Below are 23,899 nucleotides of genomic sequence, written 5' to 3'. Positions count from 1 at the left end.
CTGTGCGTTTGAATAATTATATGTATTTCTTACTTACCTGTCAGAATAATAAGCCAGACCTAAAGGAAAGGCTAGAGGAGGGTGAGGGAAACAACTCCTGCACCAAACCCAGGTCTAGTAAAGATCACATAAAGGGACTCTGTCTGATGCGAAGAGTGGAATGTGTGCACCAGTGACAAGTATTTATTTAGTTAATTTCACAGCACTTAACTTGTTTATATATCGTCAGTCTCATCACATATGCTGCATTTTACTGGTGTTCCAAAGACAAAAATAAATGGCCCACCAGCTGCTGCTTTCTCAAGGTTGTGGTTTACTTGGGTGTAAACAGTTAGAGCTGAGTGATTCAAACACTGCTACACTAGGTGGGTTCAGGAGGAGATCTGAGGAACTGTCACGGCAAACAAGTGACACCTGCAGTGCCAAGCCCTTCCTAATGGTGATATTTTACTGGGAAAAAGAAATCCTCTTTCCATGTGGGACATGTACAAGCTCTACTGCTAGCTGCATTCCACTTCAAATATTAGTTGGGGGTGGCGGGGCTGGTTACAGCTGGAGTACATCATAAAGCAGAAAGTTATTAAAATTCATGGCAGCAAGACAGTGTGTTGATCTGACAAAAACGCAGCTCTATGTTTAATATTTCTAATTAAAAAAAATAGTGCAATCCACTTTTGTTGTCTTCACCTCCGTCTAAAGCAGTCTGGGTTTTCACAATACTTTGGCAAGAAACCACAGCTCTGCATTTCAAACACATAAAACCCAGCAGCGTAACTGCAACAAAATCCTTAAGCACTAATCACATGGGCCTCTCTAGGAATGGCTCCATATGTCCTCAAGAGGATCACAGAAGCAATAGGGCTCAATCCCAATTCCACATTACCCTTCAACCACCTCCATCTAACCGCCACAAACTAGCAGGCTAGTAAAATTCCTCCTCAAAGAAAATGAAGATAGCAAATGAGGTGTAGCATTTGAAGTTTCATGCTAAAAAAAAAAAAAAGTTCTCCCAATCTTTAAGACTCTTGCTAGCATTAGGATTGGAAAGTCTGAAATAGATACTTGCAGAAAATATTATACTGTCTGTGTGCTTTAATGTGCTGCAAAAGAATGAAAGCTCTAACGTCAATTATAGTTTTTGGAGTGAAGGATATATTTCTAGCTACAGCAATTGCTGCTCTAAGAAGAGAGAAGCAATCAATATATTGATAAGGCTTAGGGCAGTGTAAAGAATATGTCAAGAGTGAAATCAAGCCATCAGCAGACTCTAAGTGTTCCCTCTCCCCAAAACAAATCCACCCTTACCTTGCTCATTGCAGTCAGGGCAGGGTCACAGGCTGCATCCAGGTCCTGCACTAACAGCTGTATGCTGTTGGAGATCACGCTGGAAAAAAATAAAATAAATCAAGCACAAGTTTTAGAGCAGTATTCATACAGTATCAGAACTGTCTTATTTGACCATGGAAGGAAGAAAATCCACTAGATCCATTATGCTGTGAATACACAAGGCTAAAATTGTACTGAAAAGAACCCTGGAAAATCTGCACACTGTTCATTAGGGAGCCACACAAAGTGCTTCAGCATAGAGGAGATGTTTTTACAGTTAATCTTTTTGTTTTGACACATAAAAGGGGTTGGAGATCAAAGATGTCAGACTGGGCAACCCCTCTGCATCAGGAAGAGGAGAAACCCCCCGAGTACTGATGGGGGCCAGGTGGGAATTCTGCTTAAAATTTAATCTAGCCTGAAAAAAGAATTAATCAGCTATGCAGTCACAGTCAATATTCTACTACTCACAGAAACTTGCAAAGATGACTTTAGGAAGTACATCTATGTGAGTTCAGAGTGTGTCACCCATTTGGGAAGATCAAGGCAGAAGCCTTATTTACGCTACGTCTAGGACTGCAGCCATCCATTGTTTGAGTTGCTCAAAGACATATACCAGACTAAAGGACAAAGACTTTTTTTTTCTTTTATACTTAAACAGCATAACGTTGCTTAGAGGGATATTTGATCCCTCTATGTAAGGCTCAGAACCCAATGATGTGCCTAAAGGTGTAACTGATCCTAAGGTAACGGTGAAGAAACGCCGTCTGCAGCAGCTCAGACCACCCTCAGGGGCACGTAACCCAGTGCCTGCACTGGAGACAGCTCCTGTTAAAAGCAAGAAGTGAGTGCATTTCACTAAGTACAGTTTTTAAGAACAACTTAACTTTAAATCTGCTGCAGATGCCTGTTTACAGCTTCAGGATTATGTGCATAAAATATGCACATAAAAATGTGCCCCATACAATTCTGGGCAGATACACAGAAATTTGAAGACGAGGAAGCAGAGGCCACAAGCAAGCTGTTGGGGCTCTAACAGAGAGCCCAGTGAGCTCAGGATTTCAGGGGTCTCTGAACACTATCCATAACCTCAAAACAGATCAAAGGGGGCGAGGTGGGGAAGAAGCATGGATTTCTGGGTTTAAACAACCATAATTTTCCTTCTGTTGAGCTTCAAGAAGAGCACAAAGAAAACACTTAACCTCCACAGCAGTAAAACCCTCCCAGTCAATTATTTTAAAGGTGTTCATGGTAGCTCTGCACTCTGTGTGAGGAAAGAAATGCTTCCCAGGGTATGTAATCAGCAACGTTTTATCATTTGCTTTATGATCCTGCCTAACAAGACATCAAATCCCAGAAGAAACAACTTGTTTGATGTTGAATGAGTAAATGCCAAGGAGAGTTTTATAGCTATGACTTAAACTGACAGGAGACTGAAAAAGTGCTCTATGCTGGAACAGACTGAAAGTCAATTAAAAAGTCTTTTGTTACAAAATACATCAGGCCTGATGGTTTGCCAGGTTTGGACATCTTTAAAGTTAAACGCAAGCTATACAATAAAAGTTTCCAAAACACATGATATTAGCTGTCCACGACCGACCATCTTGAGGCAGCCACTGTGGAAACTGAGCAGTGACACAAGATAGCACAGCAACCCAAGCTTTCAGTCAGGGATTCACCCTTAAAAAGGTCTGAAAAATATCTAAAAGAAGGGGAATCTCTGCAGCCTGGGATGGAGCCCAAGCCCATGTGAAAAATATGGATGGATGGAGATTCAGTGGGATCCTGCCCACTGGAGCAAGACAGGAGGTATCACAGGAAGGAAGTCTGAAAAAAAAATAATCTTGCTCTTATATGTGTTATATGGGCTGAATCTTAGCTTTAGGGAGAACAGGAGTTGGTAATACAGATTATTTTCCCATCTTTGCCAAGGCTTTTTGTCTGGCATGAGGCAAAACAATTATTTTTTGCCCCAATTTCTTTCTCTCAAAAATATTCTACACGTTTGCTAGTGGTGGAGAGGAGATGATGTTAGAGGGGAATATTTTTAGCATCACTACATAAAAAGTTATTTTAATGAATGATAATCTTCTCTCAATTATAATTCCCAAATATAAGATTGGATCAGTCTTTTATGACATCTGAAATGGGGTTTGATCATACTGACAAGGCCGCTGATTAACAGTGGGAAGTTAGAGCAGGAAGGAATGTACTGAAATAGCTTCCTTTCTTGAAATGTAACAGCCACCTCGCAGAGCTGCCAAGATGCAAATGATGTTTCAAATGGAAACTCACTATTTCCTTTCCTCTTTCCAGTGCTCTTGTTCCTTTGGCTAGAACGGTGGGGAACAACTACATCTGAAGTCTGTACTACTGCTGCTCCTGGACCAGCCAAGGAAGAACCATTCCTGCACCAGGGAAACGCCTTTACCTAGGCTGCATATCTGTGTGGGTCCTACTGCTGGCTGGGATTTTGTGGCTGTATTACTCCAGCACCATCTGGCTGACAAACTAGGATGTTTGATATATTGTGGGAGGATGCATCTGCTGAACATACATGCTGAAAGTGTCTGTCTCTCCCGTCAGGTTGATCCTCTCCACTAGACTCGCATCCACTTTTTCTTTGAGTTTCTCTTCCAACTGTTAGGAAACAAAAAAGCCAACAGAAAGGTCAGATTTCTTACTTGACACAACCATTTTTGAAAACTTACGTCCTGGAAAACTCAGCTTCTTAAAAACTAAGCTGTGCTCAGACTGCATCCACAACTCAGCCAGTGAACAACGGAAATCTCTCCTTGCTGGACCCCCTAGACACTGATCTGCCAGGATGGCCTACGGTGGCAGTCAAAGAAGTAAACCTCCAACATCATAAACAGAACTGTAGCGTGACATGCTAATGTACCAGCTTAACACCGTGGCACCTGTCCCGCTAATAAAGCTGTAGTCCAACACCCTGTCCGTGCCCAACCTGCAGAGAAGCAGGATTGCCAGTTCTCGTGGTGAGAGGCCTCGATACAGCCAAACATCACAGCTCATCTACTATCTGTGGCATTTTGAAAGCAACTGAATGTGAGGAGCACTGTGGCTGCAAAGCATATCAGCATAAATACTTTCTCTCCTCATTCCACCTTGCCCCAATATTTCAGGCGAGCATTTTCCCAAACCTACTCTGAATTACTGTTTTTCTTGTTCATATAAAACAGAAATTATGAACCATGAGCAAATCCTTTTTTCCTCTCAATCCCATCAAAACAAACTATGTAGCAAGCATCGAAGGAGAGCATCCAAAACTGTGGCTACAGAGTAAGATTAAAAACATACGACTTCTCTCAGGTAGAAACAGCAAAATCAATATTTTTCTCTATGAAATACTGATTACTGAGCTCTACATTTTTGGATCTATGGGAGCAGACACTGCTATGCATATTTTAGTACTTTGATTCCTGCAGTCTCCATAGCACCCTAGCCTAGCCTAGAGAGAACAGCACAGCATCTCATGACAGCAGAGGGACTGCTGTTGGGTGTCATCTGAGAGGTGCTGTAGAGGAAAGCTCACCTGCTGGGTGGTCGCCAGGCAGTACTCTGCTGTACTAAGGATGCTGCAAATGAGGCAGAGTTCTTCTAAAGTAAACTTCGCCACTTCAGAGCCTTCCTTTTCTTTCAGCAAACTAGTGATGGTGAGCCCGCTACTGCTGCTAGTTGTCCTGGAAGAAAGAAAACCTGTAAGGCTTTCAGGAGTACACAGACACACAAACTGCCAAAATACTCCTAGATTTCAAAGCCACAAGAGGTTCTTAAGACCACCAAGTCCAATGCCTTGTGCAACGAAGGGCAGTGATGCATAACCAAATTTGCATTAAACATGTAATTACTTTTTTGGTTAGGAAATATCATTTAGGAAGACAAATGGAACTTGATATTAAGTCTTCATGCAAAAGGACGATTCACTCGTTCACAACATGTCAGGTTCAGATGCCAGCTGAGTACACCTTTCTCCAGCTAACTTCACCTTCACTGTCAGTTACTCAAAATCTAATTAAAGATTACATGAAAATCTCAGTAACTATCGAGCAACTTGTCATATTTATCTCCTCAATACCAAACAGATGTCAAGATGCATTTGAAACTTTGGTAACCCATTTTAAAAACTGATATCAACAGAGAAAATCATAGAGGATGCAGCTTCTTTCCACTGTGCTCCAGTGATTAACTGCTGTGTATCAACAGAGAAAGAATTAGAACAGTTTAGAGTCAGGAAATTCCCTACCTCTCAACTCTTCATAATCCAAATCCATTAAAAAAATAGGACAGTGATATTTATCTTGGACAGCAAAAATGGAGCACACAAAAAAAACGTGTACAAAGAATGCAACTGAGGTCTGATGGAGAATGCACATAAAATTTTATCTTTCCACTTCTCTGGATGCAACCCTCTCCCCTTCCATCTGTGAAAGATTTTACTGGCTTCAGAAACTCATTCTGCTGCTCCTAGGTTTACAAGGAAAACAAACTGAAGATGGCAAATAGCATAACAAAATTGTCTGTAGTTAAGTTGGCTATATCTCAAAAACTTTAGCTTGTGCACTCACATCGATGTAAACCTCTAATGACTTATATTTTCACTGCGTTTCCACCTACAAGTTTTATTCATGCATATATAAAATTTTACAGAGCAGAAAGTTACAGGTAGGCACTCCAGCATCACACAAATAAACCACATTCATTATAAGTTATATCTAAGCATAACGTTGAGCTTATATCGCTAGGGAGCTAAGAATCAAAGTGTGAGCTTTTTCCCAAGCAGCAGGGTATGGGCAATATTGAAAGACAGATCTTTCTGACAAGACTTGGGCTGGCATTTCAAAAGGAACTTCAAGAAACAGTAACTCTGACTGTTAATCAAAGCCAAATATGAATTTAGCTTCCAGGGACCCTTAAAAAAATAAAAATAAAAAAAGCCATGACAGACCATTTGGTCTCTTGCTGTTTCTCATAACAACAAACTGAACATTTGAGAAAATTGTGAAGTAAATGTAGTCACACTGCTGCTCTGTGCTTTCTTTCACAGAGAAAAATAAGTGTTAACAAGTATGTATTTATTAATTATCTTCACGAAGCATCTGCTCCTCGCTGGAATGTCTCACCAGACTGTGCTGAAGCATTTGGGAAGCTAAACTCACTTGGGCAGGTTTCCAGACAGAATTTTCCAGGCGTATTCCCGAAGGTACTTCTGGAATATGGTGGTCAGGGCTATCATGGGTTCGCCTGTGCTGAGCTGGGAGCACTGCACCATGCACTTCTTGTAGTAAACAAAGAGGTCGGCACAGCTGGGCAGGACGGCTCCTCCTTCATCCACGTTGGGCTTGGGAGGACCTTGAGCCTTGAAGTCAGCCACAAACCTGTCGATCAGCTCGCTGAGATTTCTACAGCAGGGAAACAACAGGAAGATATTTTAGTATGTTGGGGGAGGAAATGGATGGAAGAGAGAGTTATGCCTAAAACCAGATGCCGTCTTGTGACACCAATAAACACGTTTTAGCGGTTTGATGTTCCAGCCCCTTCTCATCCCCACCCTCCCAGCACAAACCTCGTGCAGTAATGAAGACTGGGTGGATGAGTAACGATCCTTTGTACTCAGAGCTTTAGTGGCAGCTTCAATCTGTTCTCCAGTCACATAGAAAAGCTCGCAAGTGTGCCAGGGCTGGGTTCAGCACATTTGATGCACACTCGAGTTTCATTCCTGGCACCGGCAGAAGGAACAGTCGGACTGCCCATATCAGCAGCCTTGGGGATTGTGGCTTTCAAGGGGATGTGCTCAGAATGGTGTGCCACTGCCACTGCTGGGTCCCATTTGGAAACCACCTGGTTTGGCACAACGTGACACATCCTTTATAGCAGTTTTATTTAGCACGAGCACAAAGTGCACTTCCTACTTAAACTCTTTTTTAAAGCCCAAAAAGCCCCACTATTGTCTCCAGTGATTCATTATAACCTGGTCCTTACTCAAATATTTTGGTCTTTATACAACAATAAACTTCGCTCCGCTGTTTCATCTTGACAAAAAGGCTTTTTTAGCATGGCAGAGGGCCAGAGCATACACAGAACCAAAAGAAACCCTCTGATCTTGGGGAGTTCCGCTGGTCCTATTCCTCCAGGGGCTGCATATCTCTGTCTCTGGAATACATAGACATTTCAGATGACAAAATACCACTCCACTGACCAACATGAGCTGTGAAGCTCACATATTTTATACTCCTGTTTCCACTACAGTCTTGGTTCTGCTTCTTCCAGCTCTCCCTTTCCCATGGCACAACCAGAACACTTACTGCTGAGTCACCAAAGCTTCTGGCTATGCTGTGCATGATCCAAATTAAAAAAAAAAATAGCCTGTCAAAGAGATTTAACTTAAAATATTCTCCCAATATTAGGCAAATTCACAAAGTACCTAGCAGAGCACAAGAGTCCATGCAAAGCGACTGCATTAAGGCCTCCTGGGATGGGTACAGCCTTACAGCACATTCTTGCTTATTTCTGCCATGGAAAGGGGAAAGAAACACCACCAAAAAAAAACTTTTCCCCACTTTCTATCATTTCTTTCTATTCGTATTGTGAAAGTGAAAAAAAAAATCCCATCCCATACCAGCAAACCCCACAACAGTGCACAAGAGGAAGAGGTGATGTAGCTCCTCTCCAATAAACCTACAGACTGCTGCACCACGGATAATCTGCCTGGGCCCAACTGATCTACAGAGCTGTGCTTGTACTGCCTGGGCTTCAAACTGCAAAGCAAAGCTCTTAGGCTTAAACTCAGCTCCTCAAGTAGCCTCTTTCTTGATGCCTGTCACTTTCTGCTTCGAGTACTTTACGCAGCTCTGATTCTACAAACGCAGTTCCTCGGCTTGGTTACAAGAACTGTAAAAACATCAGGCTTCTCAACCGATGTGATAAATCTCTACGCTGGCATGAGCGATCGAACGCTGAGCTGCAGCATTGATTGGATTCGATGGCAGCGGAGCAAAGCCCACCTCACCCCTGGGCTGTACGGCAGCCAAACGGACGGCTGCTGCCCGAGGGCTCCCACGTGCTACGAGCTGCAGCATTCCTCAGGTTCTCCAGCAAAGCAGACGTGGCTTGCTGCTGTCACAAGTCCCGCTGAATTAAACAGCTGCATTTCTACCTCTGCATCTGTGCTTTGCTCCATCTGTGCAAAGTGGAGCTTTCTTAGCAGTCACCAGCCGCTTTTTTTTTTCCATATTCTCAAGGCACAGTTAGGAATGTCGACGGGTTTTGTTTCTTTATGCTTCCTCCACATGTTCTCCTCTGCTCCAAGGTGAAGTGAAACCTGTCTGTGTTGCCCTGGTTCCCCAAGGTCTTGTCAACTGGGGTGCGTGAGGAAACGCAGCTGTCCATAATAGCTGGGAGAGGGGGGCTGCAACTTCGTGCTCGTTCTGATCCTAACCTGGCCGAACTGCCTCTCAGAGACAGGCCAAGAGGACTGCACTTGTTTTAGCATGAGATGGACACAAGCAAAGCATCAGGATATTGTTTACTAAGGACACTAATATACTATTAACACACACCTCAGTTGACGTCAACAAAACTCTCATTAGTTTCAGTTGGCCCAAACACAAGATGAAGGCTAACGACCTTTTATGAATGTGTTGGTTATACAACAGGAGCACAAAGAATTCAGCAGAAAAATTTGCAAAAGAGAACAACCATGAAGAAGGCAGGAGAGCTACAGAAAACGAACATTTTCTGCACATAGGCTCTGCAAAAAAGCTCAAAGCAAATTCTCAGAAGCATCACATCTGTGCTACCAAACAGTAGCATATTTACTGGGAGCAAGACCTGTCCTAATCTAACCAAAAGGAAACGTGAAATTAAAATCGCAATTCTATTCTGGTTCTCAAATCCTTTTATTCCTATTATTCCTCTTTTCTTTCACTCAGCCTATTCAGTGATTTTTCTGCATCTCTGGCAATCACAAGAGGAATTAGGCAGCTCCTCAGAAACCAGCACGAGAGAAAAACAGTGCTTGGTAAGTCAGTCTGTTCAGTGGTGTGAATGGCACTGAGCTATCTGGCCTGTTTGCAGGATAGTTTCCACTGACTGAATATTTTGGAAGTCCCTCTGCTCACGCGGCTGCAAACACCCACTGCAAAGCGTCAGTTTGCTGAACAATCTGAAGGACGCAGGCCTTTTAGCACACTTAACCACAGCTCTGCATACTCTCAGCACTGCAGACCCGATTATTGCTCCTGCAGAACTGCTAGGCTCACACACGTACACTTCTGTGGCTCTAACAGACCACAAAGAAGAGCTGAAGACACATATCCCAAAGGGAAAGAGAAATTAAATATGCTTCGCTGTTAAGAAACCTGATATTTACGCTGCAGTTAACAGTGGAGAACAGCATCTTTAAAGTCTTTCTTTCAGGTATCTCCTCTTAAATTGCTGCAGATTTTGGCACTGTGCTTCTTTAAACGGGTATGGAAACAATTTTTCAGGAGAAAAGGACCAGGCTGGTTTCTGCCCCAAACTTAACACAACGGTGAACGGAGCTGCCCCGCTTCTCTCTCTGTTCAAAGCCCAAGCACACAATTATCTAAGCAACTCCTCGTTTTCAGACATCAGTAACAGATTCCTCAAAAGTTCAATCGAAGGGGGAAGAAGAGTGAAAATCAAAGAAAAGCAATTTTTGGCAGACAGGGCAGCGTGGGGAATACTGTGGCAGTTCTTCTTTGAACTCCTTGCAGCCTGTGGCTATAAAGCTAATATAAAACATCTCGGAACTGTAAAAGAAAAGGAAAAAAATGCAACTGAAAGGAGTAGGAGCACAGTGGGGTAGAATTACCAAAACGGGGATTAAAATGGCCCCCAGTGAGATGGGAAGAAGTATTCAAACAAGTTAGTGCTCAGATCACTGAGGTGGGGGGATGCTAGGGAATCTGCTTCCCTCTCTTTTACTGCAGAGCGAAACCTACCCTTGGCATGACAAACCATTGCGCGAGGTTTTATTTATTTACTTACTTTCAGGCATAAAAGATTTCAGGGAAACCTTTTTCAGGATGGATATCTGGGAGTTTGGACAAAATCAGGACACTCTAACTTTGACTTATAATCAAAGCCGATGTGCAAGTCCATGGAAGACAGAAGGGCAGCATAAGATGGCTGAGGGACACAAGGCAGATGCTTGTTTTTCCTTTCTGGCCACTAACCTGGACTAAAAGACTGCAGCCAACATTTTTTCAACCATCTCCTCTCCCAGCTGACAACTGCTGTTGTCAGAGTTGTTTTTTAAAAACCTGGTGTGAATGAAGGTGCACAAACAACATGGGTGAGAGCTGTAAAAACTTCCCAGAGTTCTAAGCTGAAAGCTCGCCTCAACCAAGTTATTTTGCTGTAACTCAAAGAGGAAGATGAAGAAGGGTTCTAGGGATTAAAACCCCCGAACAAAGCCTGACAAAGTCCCAATCTGTGACCGATGATAATGTTATCTTACTGCCAGCTCATCTACAGCAGCTTTCATCTGAGGATCTCAAATAACTTGCTTCTATAAAGCAAATCTTGAAACTCCTCTGCCATGAAGCCACTTGTGTATTTTACAGAAAAAGCAAACCTACTATTTGTGGAAGACATGAGATGAGAGAAGGGCTTATGTCTGCAGTGAGAATTGCAGAGGCAACAGAAGCAATTTCAGAAACACTAAGCCTCTTCCGCAGAAAGGCAGCAGGCATCATTCCTACAGGCTTCTGCAATTACAGATGAAACCAACATCCACAACCCTCTGAATGCTCGTTTTTGCCTAAGCAAAGGCCTTACTCATTCTAACTTTCTTCAACCACGACTGCTGCTCGTAATGAAATCAGAAATCAAATTTTCAATAAATTTCATTTTCTGCAGACAGAACCTCCTACAATGCAACAGGAACGCACGGCCAAAAGCAAACCTAAAAGAGCACGGTGGTTACTCACTTGTCCTGGGACTCGATATACACATAAAGGTGAGGCTCAAAGCACTTGGAAACAATGCCATGGAAAGGATTGTCAGGGGCCTTTGGCTTCTTTGGCTGTAAGAAAGCATTGAGTGTTAGTTTCCAACTCGCTCTGTTAGACCTGAAGAAATTGTAATGCAACAGCACGGAGGATCTAAGCTCTCAGAAATGCTACAACACTAAAATTTGTTGTCAAATAATCAAAAGCATATAACCAACAGTATGTACAAGGTCAGCGTGTCCCCATCTTCCCTTGCTTTTACAGAGCTGTCAGTATTCCAGAGAATTATCTTTTCACTTTTAAAATACTATTATCCTTCAAGGGAAGGCTGCTCCATACTAACAGATTTCACCAGAAAAAAATGTTAATGCAGCAGTAACAGGACTTCCCTGGTCACCTCTGAATCGAAATGCAGCAGTTACTTGGAAGTAACACTGAAAACCCCTACATTTTAGGACATTAAGGATAACAGCTTGAAGCTATGGACTTCATCTGGATGACTTTTATTTAGATAAACAGAGTGTAATTACTGGAGCTGGAATTATACAGGCAACATTACAAGCCTGCTTTCACTGTAAAACATGTTTCTGGGGATGCAAAGACTTCTATTTTAAAAATCACAGTTAGTGTTAAGCACAGACGCCGTTTGGGAGTCATCCAGTTTACTCTCACTTCAGTTCAGTACTGTACTCTGCAAAGTGGCCAAGCACATCTCACTGAAGCCACTGGGACTATTCATATGCTTAAATATGTGCATGTTTAACTATCAAGCTGGACAGGCTCTTTAAACTTGTCTTTGCCCTACAGCTAGATTTCATTTTATTTTTGAAATAATTTTCCTTGTTGCTGGCTGGCAAGCTGACAACTTTTCACTGCCTGCAGAGAGCTCTGGAATGGAATTCTTGCCTCTCTCCACAAAAAGCCAGGATCAGCTCCTAGCCAATGAAGATACAAATTTTTCCAGTTCATTTTTTTTTTTTTTAAAGCATAAAAAAGCAAAACAAGAGAGCCTAAAGGACGTTCTCTCCTACATAACAGAGATGATGGCACTAAGTCATCTGCAGAAATTGCTAGGCAAGTATTTCTCGGAAATAATTAAGGCTCAGAGATGCGATGAATACGAACATATGGCTGCAAACTTAAAGTGAGTGAACAGTTTTATGGAGACCAGACCACCTCTATGAGACTGGCTTCATTAACCTTTTCACTAACAGCAGGGCTGGAGAATGTAAGTTTTTTACAGCCTTGGGAGAGCGCCACTGCCCAGCATCCTCTACCCCAGCCGCTTTGCCAATGCCTGCCTGTTCCTGCCGGATGCACACACTCATCAGAGCTGGGAGGAAAACGATAGGTGGTAATTACAGAAGCCTTCCAGTCGCCAAGGCTCCACAATGGCAGCGCCAGCACAAGGTTGCAGATTCATCATGTTTACGATTTACCAAGCTGGAAGAGCTGAATCCTAAGGCATAACTGTTTTTTTGCGTGCGTGCGCCTCTGCATCATGCTGCTCCCAGCATGTCTGGTGGAGAGAATACTAAATCTTTTAACAGTAGCAGCGAAGCTGTATTTCTGAGTGTGCAATCCTGTCCAAAAGCTGCAGATGTTTAAGCTATTTCCTCCTTGAGTTTGATGGAAATAATAAAAGGTTACTGTTGTCACAGTGAGGAGGTCTGCAGCTGGCCCAGTTTCCTTTCATTACTATCCAAAGTAAACAGATTAAACCTAACTGCTAGGATCACTAAAAGAGGTTCTTTTTAATATGGGTTCCTCCCCCCTCACTCTTAGGCTCCCTCTTAGATTCACAAGTGTCTTGAATTCTCAGAACTAGTGTCTTGAAGGAGCTCTACTGCTCAGCCCTTCATCTTCAACCCTTCCTTTCTCTTCTCCATCTGGTGACAGCAGAAAATGAGACCTTCAGCATGAACTCACTGGCACTAACCAATTCTTGGCATTTTGAAACAGAACTGCTGGGGCCTGTGGTGTCATGCAGGTGCTTCTGGCCAGGGCAAAGCGTTCCACCGTTCACTAAAACCAGCCCTAAACCACCTAAAAAGGCTTTGTGATTTATCTCTTCGCTTGCATTCTGGCACTACTGCTTTCTCCCAGGATGTCCCCTCATCTCAATGCTGCACATCAGAGCCAACCTTCCTTCAGCCACTGCAGAGAGCAGAAAGAAAGCTCTTCACAAAAAAAAAAAATAATACATCACACATGTCTCCCTGAGCTCCCAACCTCATTCTTCTAGATCACTGATAAAGTCTGGCCAGTACCAGCTCTCCACACTGCATTTTAATGGAAAAAAAAAAAAAAAAAAAAAAAAAAAAAAAAACCACACAAAACAAAACTTTGCTTTATCATTCTGCTTCAGGACTTGTGTGTAGTGAGGGCAGAGGGCTGCCATCTGGAGGGGATGCACTGCACCCAGCTGTGCTGATGGAAAGCTACCAGCCCACAAATTATTTTGGGGCATGGATCTGAGTAGGTCCTAGGGCCCCAGCCACGTATCAGGCTACCACCTGAACTCACTAAGCATGGGGAGGGTACCTAACCCAAGCAACATATAACTGAACGCTTAGAAAATATCTGTCTGGTGAGTAAAAAATAGAGGGCTTGCAGACTTTGATACCGGTGCCAATTAAAACAAAAGCTCTTACTATTCACTCCTTTATTGTTTGCAGAGGGCTTCTGAAACCCAGTGCTTTTACAAGCGGTTAGGTGTTGCCAGCAACACAGAGGTAATGGATGAAAAACACTACAGATATAAAAATCCCAGCAGTAATATATTTGGAGTGAAAACCTAAAACTGACACTTGAAAGTTCAATGAGCTGTCTGATGACTCCAGACTTAGTCTGCTTGGCTGAAAAGGCAAAATATGAATCGCAGCTCCTTGTAGTGGGAGCTCCTCCTGGGATCTGAAAACCCAACCGTGCTAGTTCATCTTGCTTTGACAGAAGTCCTCTAGTTACATTTGAGCTGTTGTTGCATGGGCTAGAACTGAATCCTGCTTGCTCTCATGTGACTGGATTGTCTCTGCACCATTAACTGAAATAAAGATTGCTTTGGTTTCAGTGAAGCGAACCACAGCAAACCAGAGTCACACTGGGAGCTTGTATGCTGCACAGAGAAACAAAACTGTGCTAAATTAATTGCTGCGAAAACAAACCCTTCAAACCAATGTCACAGGAAAAGATTAGGTGCCACCAGAGGTTTTGACACAGAGACTGACTCACTAAGAACAGGAGAGCTTCAGAAACTTACTTTTTCTGCATCGCTTTTTTCAATTACAATCTCATCTGTCTCTGTCCCAGCTTCATCCTCGAGAAATGGGTTGGTAGAGGGAGGAGGCACTTCTGGCTTTTTCTGTGTAAAGGTTAAAAAAAGGAAAACTCCTTAGAGAACAGTCTGGTTTGACCCACAGTCCACACAGCTGCATTCATGTTTTGCTTTACTAAGCCCTTCAAAGCGCTGTACAGCAGTTGGTCTTCTCCAAGCACAGCAGTGACTGCAGACTTCAGTGTTTCACCTGTAAAGCCTACTCCTCTTGCACCTACGCTCACTGAACTCTGCCTCAGTCATCCCTGGAAAGGGCATTTGAAATGTGGAATTTCCATTCTCTCAAACCCCATGCTGCAAAACACGTGGAACACTCCACCAGGAAGACCCATCAGGGCTCCCTGCTGCTTCAGCAGCTCTCAGGTGCAGAGCCCAGAAGGGTACAGAAGGCTCAAGCAGAGCTCAGAGCGGTTCCTCCAGTGGCATATTTCTTTGTATTTTCTTAGAGAGCCGTGTATCATCAGGAAGCTTAGATGAGATGGCTCCTGCGCTCTGACCATCTCCCTCTCTCTCCCAGAAAGGGATTTCTGCTTAGGTTTTATTTAACTTGCAGGTAAAAGCATCTGAATTTACAATTCTAGCTGATGCCTTTCTCCTATGCAAAGAGAGGCACACACGTGTCAGGATGCTGAGCTCTTGCTCAGGAGGCACTGCTGTGACTGGCTCCTAAATCCTTTGAAAACACAACACGTAACTGCAGGACTGGTGACACAACCTCTGACAGGAGGCTCCAAAACTCCACTGCTGCTGCACTAAATCCTAGGTTATTGCTCCCATGACACTGCTCGTCCCCACTGTGTACTCACTAGATAGCCGTTTAAAATTATGGGCTTCATTTTGTGTTTAAAACAGGTCAGATGACAACATCTCGAGTGTCATAGCCTCTAGGTACATCACATAGACAGAAGGGGAAACTTTTCTTTTTTTCAAGCTGCACTCTCCCCTCCTGTCTATTTCATTTGTAACAGATTCTGTACCTACCTTTTTCCACAGGGATAAGAACCCAGTGAAGTCAATTTAATTAAAGCTGCAAACTTCGTATGAAATTTGTCAGAAAGACAAAGCCAATATTCTTCAGAGATCTAAATTCAGCCAGGAAGAAATCCTTACAGGACTTCCCTTTTTAATTAGCAGCACCTGCTGATCCACCGCAAATTACAAACAGGCCCAGCAGGCTTGCCTCATAAACTGAATTATCACATCCAAGTAGGCTTTGAGACACCAGCTGGCCAGAGCAGCGAACCTCAAACCAGTGGCTCCTAAGCCACATGTGGGCTCTGCTCCCAGGGCACTTGGCTGGTAGAGCACTTAGATGAGATTTCAGGCATGAAAAGCAGAGAGATGACCCCAGAGATATTCTCTGAGGTGTTTCTCTTGGCTCTGCCTTTACAGCCTACCAGACAAGACACAGAAAAGTGGAAACTATTGACGCCCCTGCAAGAAAAATTAACCCAATGTGAGATTGGAAGTTGTTACCATGGGGTAAACGTGTGGTACCTAGAAATGAACTGAGGAGACGACTTTCAGTTATAATGTGTCATCAATATGCAGAGAACAAATATCATAATGCAGCCACTGTGCCGTAATTACTCTGTGGTTCTCCATACCAACGTGGCTTCAGCTGCAAACAGCAGCGTCCAGGAGAACCAAAGAAGTACACAATCAGCGTAGTTTCCTTCTTGGGAGCCCTATACCATCCCCTCTACCATAACTCCAAGATCAGGAATCACTTTCTCAACTACAACCCGCTGAATACAGTCACAATAACATTCCACCTGCCAGTGGATGCTGAAGGTGAGACCTTTTGCAGCTTCCCATTACCATAACTATGTGTGAGATGGGCTTTTCCCCCCCCAGGAAGCTGTAGAAAGGGTTGCTCCTGCTTACCACTGTCCCATCACCTAGAGTGCAACCTGAGAAACGTTTAGCCAGAAGTCCTTCAAAGTTGGTTGTCCTCTGAATTGCAAACAAAAGCAATTTGACCTCAATCTCCTTTGCTCTTGTGCGCATTATCTTTGAGAGCTCAGTCCTGAAAGAGAGTGAGAAAATGGGGAAAATAAATGTGGTTTTCTATAAAGAAAAAGATCCAAAACCTAAGAATGAAATTCGTTCTGTTACCTAAGGATGCTTTCACCACAAAACAAGCTATTTCCTAAGATGCTCTCTTTAACAACAAAACTGCTTTACAGGATACACTTCAAACATAAGCACATTTGTTAAGAGCTTTGGGTAACAGGACCCTGCCTCCAAACACCCAGAACACACTGCAGGCAGGAAACTCAGCAGCGTCAAATCTTGGGAGGTGCAGTGACTCAAGTAAGGACCCAGAACTCCTGCTGGAACTTTCCTCTGGTCCCCTGTCTCCGGCTTTCAACAAACATAATTCAGAGCAGTCGCATCATAGTCTGCTCCCACCTTTTTTTCCCCACTTTTTTCTAATATTACTGATTTTTACTTATGTACACTGAAAATCCACTTCCATACTGTCTTGCTCTCTCAACAGTACATACAATTTTAGGGTTACTTCTTGGGTTGTTCACTCTCTACTTGCTTTTAATCACATGCAATTTGTATACATACACGTGGAGATTGCCTTTAAAGCCCTATGACTATGTGATCCACCTGGCAAAAGACATGCCAAATCTTTTCTTCCAAGGTAGGTGATGCTTCTGGGAAGCACCACAAGCTCCCCCTGCCCCACGCTCACCTTGTGACGTGACAAAACTCCACAGCGATGCGCTCTGTCATGCACCACTCCTGGGGAAACATGCGCCCGTATTTCTCCTCATAGTCCACCAGCTGACGTTTTATCCAAGCATAGCGCCTGTCAATCTTATCCAGCCAGGCGACCTGAGATGGAGAACAGGATCTTTAACAGCAGCAGCAGCTGTTAATACTCAGCCTGACTGCTTAACTGTACCGTTGTAGTTTCACAGAGGAGCTTGAGCTACTGATCACATTTAACTTGCTCACTTTTAATAATCCTGAAGAACGACTGCTAGCATTTGAAAAGTGCCTAAACACATGCTAGAGTGAAAATCCTATCTTGTGAGGATAGAGCAAATTCTGTTGAACTTCTTTTTATTAAGGGTTTGGGGTCTGCAACTATCAGAATATGTTTTTCAACGCTTTACAGGGCAGAAAATATTTATTTGTTACAAGGCTGATCTATGAACTTAAGCTCTAGGAGAGGAGGAAATCATCCTGGCATAAGACAAGATTGCCTCCCAACTCATCAACCAGTCCATATCACACCAACAAGTCACTGCTTCCAAGCCCTCGGGTCAAAGTCACTTTACCACAGGAAGCTGTGGAAACGTGAACTTTGCATTTTGCTCTGCAGGACCATTTACAAAATTCAAATGTAGTTCACAATGCTTCCCTTACATCTTGGTTCTCTTGGAAAAGGACCAGATACTCCGAGAGGTGTTGTTTAATAAATTTCTTGATGATTTCCTGTTTGATTCTGGGATCCAGGACATTTGCGACTAGACACGCATCACGCAGAACGTTGCTGGGTCCACCAGGCCTCTAACAAAATAAACAGGAACAAATGATTTAAGGTTAAATAGCTGAATGGGTGATTGCAAATTGTACTGTATCCAAGTTATCTCAATTTTATCCTTTCCCATTATTCTCCTCTTTTTGACGCTACTCTATTATTACTGAGGCACCTTTCTACTGTTGGATGAAATTGAGCTCCCTCCATTTCACTGGCCAGAAAGTTCTTTCATGGTTCAACAGCCAGGAATCCACCTACTACAGAAGTGCAGCAACCTCCTTTACAGAAAAGAGCCATGGTTCTAGCACTGGAGAAGATTCTTTCATTGCCCTAGATATTCTGAAGAACAGCTGAAGAGAAGCGGCTGATGTGGAACAAGAAAACTCTGCAAAACTGAGGGCCAAATGAATGGGAAAAAAGCAGTCTAGTGATGATCAGCAAGCAACACTTAAGGGAGCATCTGTTGACTTGTATTGATCCATATGATGATGGTAGTGGAAAATACAAAAAATTTAGTAGCATTAAAACTGCTCTTTTGAAGCTGATTTATGTGCACATAGATCTGCCCTTCATCAAGCATCTGCTCCAAATAGTTTCCTCATTTCTGTACTTTGCTAGTTTCATGAAGAAACCAATAGAGCTGGTGCTTCTTCAGTGCTTCTTCTTCTTTGGAAGACAAAACCAGTGTTTTCTTTAGAATAAATTCAAATTCACACCTACCCCCATGTTGTTTGCAAACATTTGGATGCATAATTTGGGGGAAGCACATTTGGTGCCATAGCCCTAGCCCAGATTTGTATCTGTGCTGAGTAAACAAGAGACAAACTTGGTGGCAGCAGCGTGTCAACATGCTTGTCAGACAGCTTGTGCTTGGCTTTCCCTGGATACAACACAGACTTTTTGTGCCCAACAAATAACCGCAAACACAGGTGAGGAACACCTGGATTACGTGCCAAGGGTACAGGGCCCCACTTTGGTCTATAGGGCCACACAGTGCTTGGTGTAATCCTTGACTGGCTCGCAGACCTCACTGCAATAGCTGTGTTTTAACAACATGCTGACTTGGAAAGTCACCGTGATGGAGATCTCACCGATCAGTGCTTTTTCTGTCTGTGCAAATGATCAGTGTAACAGCACTTCTCAGCTAGACTCAAGATGCAGCGTTGACAGAGGAAGGGTGTTATTTCTCTCACACATTCGCTGGAGAGAAACAGTGAGAAATGTGTTCAGCACCCTGCAGCCTGGGAGACTCATTTGCTTTCTAAATTAGCTCCTGAAACAGAGAGATCAAGCCTAGATGTAAAATGAGATAAAAGCCGATGACAATGATGTTGGCTAGTTTTCAGCAACACTTTTCAATGGGAAGAAGAGAGGAAGTAAGAGCTTTACCTTTGTACCTTGAGAAGGAAAGGCTTCCTCAAAGTCAGCCAGGATCTGCTGTCCTAATTCATTTTGCGCTGCCTTCACCCTGATGAGGAGAGAAGAAACAACTTTTGTTCCACTTTCTGCAAATTTTCCTACAAAGTGGACTGAAAGGCTAACACCTACACAGGGTTCTCTTAAGGGACAAAATAAAAAGTATGCTAAAGAAAAAACATCCACATTAAGGCCTGTATGTCAGAACTGGGAAAGTATTTCCTCCACGAATGACACTTGGAAGACAGCTCCATCTGCACAGCATCAGCCCCTGAGCTCTCCTGGAATGAGTCCTCGATGCTCTCGCGCTGCTGCAATTTAGTATTCCAATAATGGCCACTTAATCAGCTGAGAAATCAGCACAGCTCCTTTAATGCCAAGGTGATCAATTTATAGCAGGTCTTTATACTTGTTTCTGTTGATCAGTTTTCAAAAAGTACGCTTTTAAGACAAGAGCTTCACAATGTCTCAATCTTCAGAGTGAACCTTTCACAGCTCCAGGTGCACTGACCTATTTTTAAATGCATCCATGTGCATGCCGTTGGCTGTGGTTTTACCCTATAAATCTTCTGTCTTAAGCAGCATAAGAGCAAAGGTATGAGACGGGTGAAAAAGTCCGAACAGATCACGATCTTGCTCTTTATTTAGCTGAGAGAATAAGGCTTCCAATTTCCAGAAATAAAAGTCACTATGGCTTAATTGATACTTCTAGGGAAATGGAAATGCCTACACGTACTAGAAAGAGCCAAAACAAATAGTTAGGCACTTACATCCCTCTGCAGCCCTCACATTCTTCCATCACTTTTTATTATACTGGAAACACTTAAAGGACTGAATTGATAACTCAAAGCAGTGGATTTTTCCACTGAGATTGATATGTTAGAAAGAAGGGCTACGTTTACTTTTGAGAAAGCATTTCAGACTGTGGGAAGAATTTGGGTAGTTTTTTGTTTACGACTCCTCAACTTCATCAAGGAATAATCTGTTTCTTTAATCTTCCCGGTTTAGGTCCATTAGCAGCGGAAATGCTCCGCTCCAAGCTGACCTGACAATGCTGGAGAATGGTCTGGATTCTTTAACGGTGCCAAACAACAAAAATTATGGTCCTTTAAAAGTCATGGCTGAAATATAACTTTGTATCTGTGATTTAACTACAAGTATGACCTGCCTTATCCAGGATTTATCTGGGGGGATTTTGTTTTAAAAGCTTCCTGCCTGCAATGTCAAACTTGATTCTCACTCGAGCTTTCAGCTTCGCAGGATGTTTAGAAATCTTTCACCCTTCCAGGTATAGATCCACAGTTAACACCTTCGTAACTGTAAAACAAAAGGGATTCACTCATGTGCTGAAATAGACGGAGCAGAGTATTTAAGCGAGGAGGAAGTCAGCCCAGCAACCACAGCTCCAGACGTACAGTAAGCATACTAACCATGGGTTGAAAATTTTCATCTTTTCAGTGATCTACAAACAAAAAGCCTTTAGTTTTAGGAGTCACATGAATGAACGAGCTTGCATAAGCAACTGGACCCATGAGCTGCGGCACTTCTTGCCTTGCATACAGCAGGGACCTTCCCATTAGACAGCAGCTGCAGCACAAGTACAGTGGGAGCACTGGAAAGAACAGCAGCCAGATTCCTCAAGCCTCAACAAATTTAAGAGAGGCACTGTCAAGCAGTTAAAAGCCCTGTCCACAGGCTTTGTTGTTTTAGGCTTTGATTCAGGAAAGTACTTAAGGGTATCCTTAATGGGGATTCTCATATCCTTAAACTAAGAAACTTGCATGAATGCCTTGCTGAGCTGGGCTGCTAAAGTAGTATTTTTTTAAACCTCAGCTGCTTAAAAATCTCTTGAAAGCTAAAAAAAAAAATATAAAACTCATTTTTCTTGTTTATGTTTTGAGAGATAAGGATGGGGCAGAGAAATCAAACCGGCCAAAGGTTTAGGCATGTGTGAGCAACAACAGGGTGCCTCAGCATCCTCCCAGTAATTATCACTCTTTATGTAAGCACACAATCCCACACAATAACTTTTTTTCCCACCAGCACACGCAGAGAAACAAAAACATTTACGCCGTGTTTTTCCAGGAAGATTGCTTTAGGTGGAGAACACAGGACAGCACTTGCTTCAGCCGCTGGAGCTTCCTGCTCCCCAAGGCTCCAAGCCTTTCTGTAGCTGGGGACAACCTTCCTGCAGTGGGAATGGAAACTGCTGGGGTGAAAGCCTCAACCCCAGGGCGAGCTTCACTCGTGTTCATCGCTGAAGGACCGTCTGTGCGTGTGTTTAACAGAGCATGTGTTCAAATGCTTACAAAAAGTGAATTACCCACTGAGGCTCAGCAAGCTCAGGCACTCGCAGCTGGTAACAGATTTAGGATGTCTTCCCAGGCTGGTTTTGTACAGATCTCTTTCCCCAACTGGATCCCTCCCGGCAGCCTGCTGGGGTGCCCAGCAGCCATCCTGGCTCGCCACAGTGGGGAATTGCTTTTTTCCTGGGGTTGCTCACGTGTGCCAAAACGTTTGGTTATACGAGCAGAGATTTTTGTTTTTCTGACTTTTGTTTTATTACTAGTGGCTTCTTGTACTGTTTCCCCACCATAAAAACAAAACAAAAAAATCCTCACACTTATGCTTCAAACGACAAAAATTACTAGAAACCGCAATCCCTTTAGCCAAAGCTACCAGAAATCTTAAACTACGCCTGGCAGCTCGCTGAGATACAAAGAGGCTGAGCTAGCCTGTTCTGCTGGGGCAAACTTATAATCTGTTTTTTCCCCCCAAATACTTTCCAAGCTTTTTTCCACTATCTGCAAGGCTTTTTTCATGGGTGGGTTTGTGACCACTAATTGTAAGCTCCCCCTACAGATAGAGAACAAAAGAATATTGAGAGAAAATATTGCTATTTACTACAACAAATAACCTCCAGTGCACCGCAGCAGAAGTAGTTTCAGGAACACGAATAGGAGGATGTTCACATCTAGATGCAAATCATGTCATTTTTACGTCGTTTATGTCATTTTACTCAACAGGATCTCTCCAAAAACCCAACTGAGAGTTAAGTCAGGTTTCCAATAAATACTTACTGTGGGATTTTGTTTGCTTATTTTCAAGGGGATGGAACAGGTAGAAAGCAGCCTGTAAAACCTAAGCAGGAACTTAGATTGAACCCCACATGACAAAGATCACACCTAACAACATGAAGCATCTAACATGGTCTCCCATTCATATTTGGCTTCACTCCATTCATGCCAAAGAAGAGAGGCTCTTTATTAAATAAAGCAAGGGAATCCACTCGTCTTGCAGTGTATATAATAGATTTACTGTATGTAATACTTGGGTTACTGTCACAGTCTGCGCCAAAATCCACTGAAGAATTTCTTGCTTTCACAAACATCCAAGAGGCTTCAGTTGTGCTATTAAACCAAATCCATGAGATACCAAACCCCAGTAATTTCAGCCTAAAAATAGCACTGAGGAAAGCCAGGCAAACTTCCTTTGATGTTTCACGAGTCGTGGAAGAATTTCCAAGCAAGGAGAGAGAAGTCAACTCCAAACTGGGCCCCAGTAGGTACATGGGCAGTCCAACTGCAGAGCAGATATTACCATGCTGGAGACCTCCCTGTAGTAATTTGCTGCCTGGATGTCAAAGCAGTAAAGAGACCCCAGCAACACCCTGGGTGCAGCTCTCCTCTCACCCCACAAGCAGCCACTTCTACTGCTACCAGATGGTGCGACTCTTGCGGCGTAAACACTGGGAGGAAAGCCCTGCAGAGACACTGCTAAAAATAGGAGGCACAGCCTTTCTTGAGCTTTTCAGATCCTTATCTTGAAAGGAGAAGAAAACAAAGGAAATTCTCCTCCATGTCCCTGCCACTCTCTCTGGTGTGACTTGATACCACTGTGCCTTTTAGCATCATGATGAATTGTTCTCTTTAATTACCAACAACTACAAAAGTAATAAATAATCATCCCCTAAAAAGCAAAAGCCAGCCAGAGTTCTGCACCAAGGCTTAAGTTCTACATGGCTTTAAAATGGCCAGTGACAGCAGGTTTCTGTCATTACCAATCTGGAAGAAAATGAAGCAAGTTATCTTTCTGAGCATGAGGCTGGAATAGACAACAACCTAAATTCAGAAGAGCATTGACATATGTTTCTCTCTCTTTGATGTTCGTGTTCATTTCAGCAAATGCTTACGGTCAAATGCTTTGTTAAAACAAGGCTCCATCTTTTCTCTCTCAAGATTTAGGGTGGATCTTTGTTTTGTTCAGCTTCATTGATTCCATCTGGGTTTTCTGGAAGATGTATCCATACCATAAAGAAGGTCC

At 43.1% G+C, this 23,899-nt stretch overlaps 1 protein-coding gene across 1 annotated transcript in view; it reads right to left on the bottom strand.

The window, feature by feature from the left end:
- Positions 1-23,899, bottom strand: part of VPS53 (VPS53 subunit of GARP complex) — a 61,339-nt gene that overhangs the window by 17,577 nt on the left and 19,863 nt on the right. Inside the window, exons 8-17 of the mRNA XM_082776065.1 lie at positions 19,550-19,628; positions 18,046-18,189; positions 17,366-17,508; positions 16,546-16,687; positions 14,584-14,685; positions 11,304-11,398; positions 6,507-6,749; positions 4,883-5,030; positions 3,884-3,966; positions 1,306-1,384 (exon numbers count right to left, since the gene is read on the bottom strand). Coding sequence (XP_082632191.1) covers positions 1,306-1,384; positions 3,884-3,966; positions 4,883-5,030; positions 6,507-6,749; positions 11,304-11,398; positions 14,584-14,685; positions 16,546-16,687; positions 17,366-17,508; positions 18,046-18,189; positions 19,550-19,628 — 1,258 coding nt within the window. The remainder of the gene's footprint in view (positions 1-1,305; positions 1,385-3,883; positions 3,967-4,882; positions 5,031-6,506; positions 6,750-11,303; positions 11,399-14,583; positions 14,686-16,545; positions 16,688-17,365; positions 17,509-18,045; positions 18,190-19,549; positions 19,629-23,899) is intronic.

Source organism: Aythya marila, assembly GCF_965140915.1.
Source record: "Aythya marila genome assembly, chromosome: 20".
Lineage (NCBI taxonomy): Eukaryota > Metazoa > Chordata > Aves > Anseriformes > Anatidae > Aythya > Aythya marila.
The sequence above is the reverse complement of the archived record's forward strand: the minus strand, read 5'-3'. Positions and strand labels throughout refer to the sequence as shown.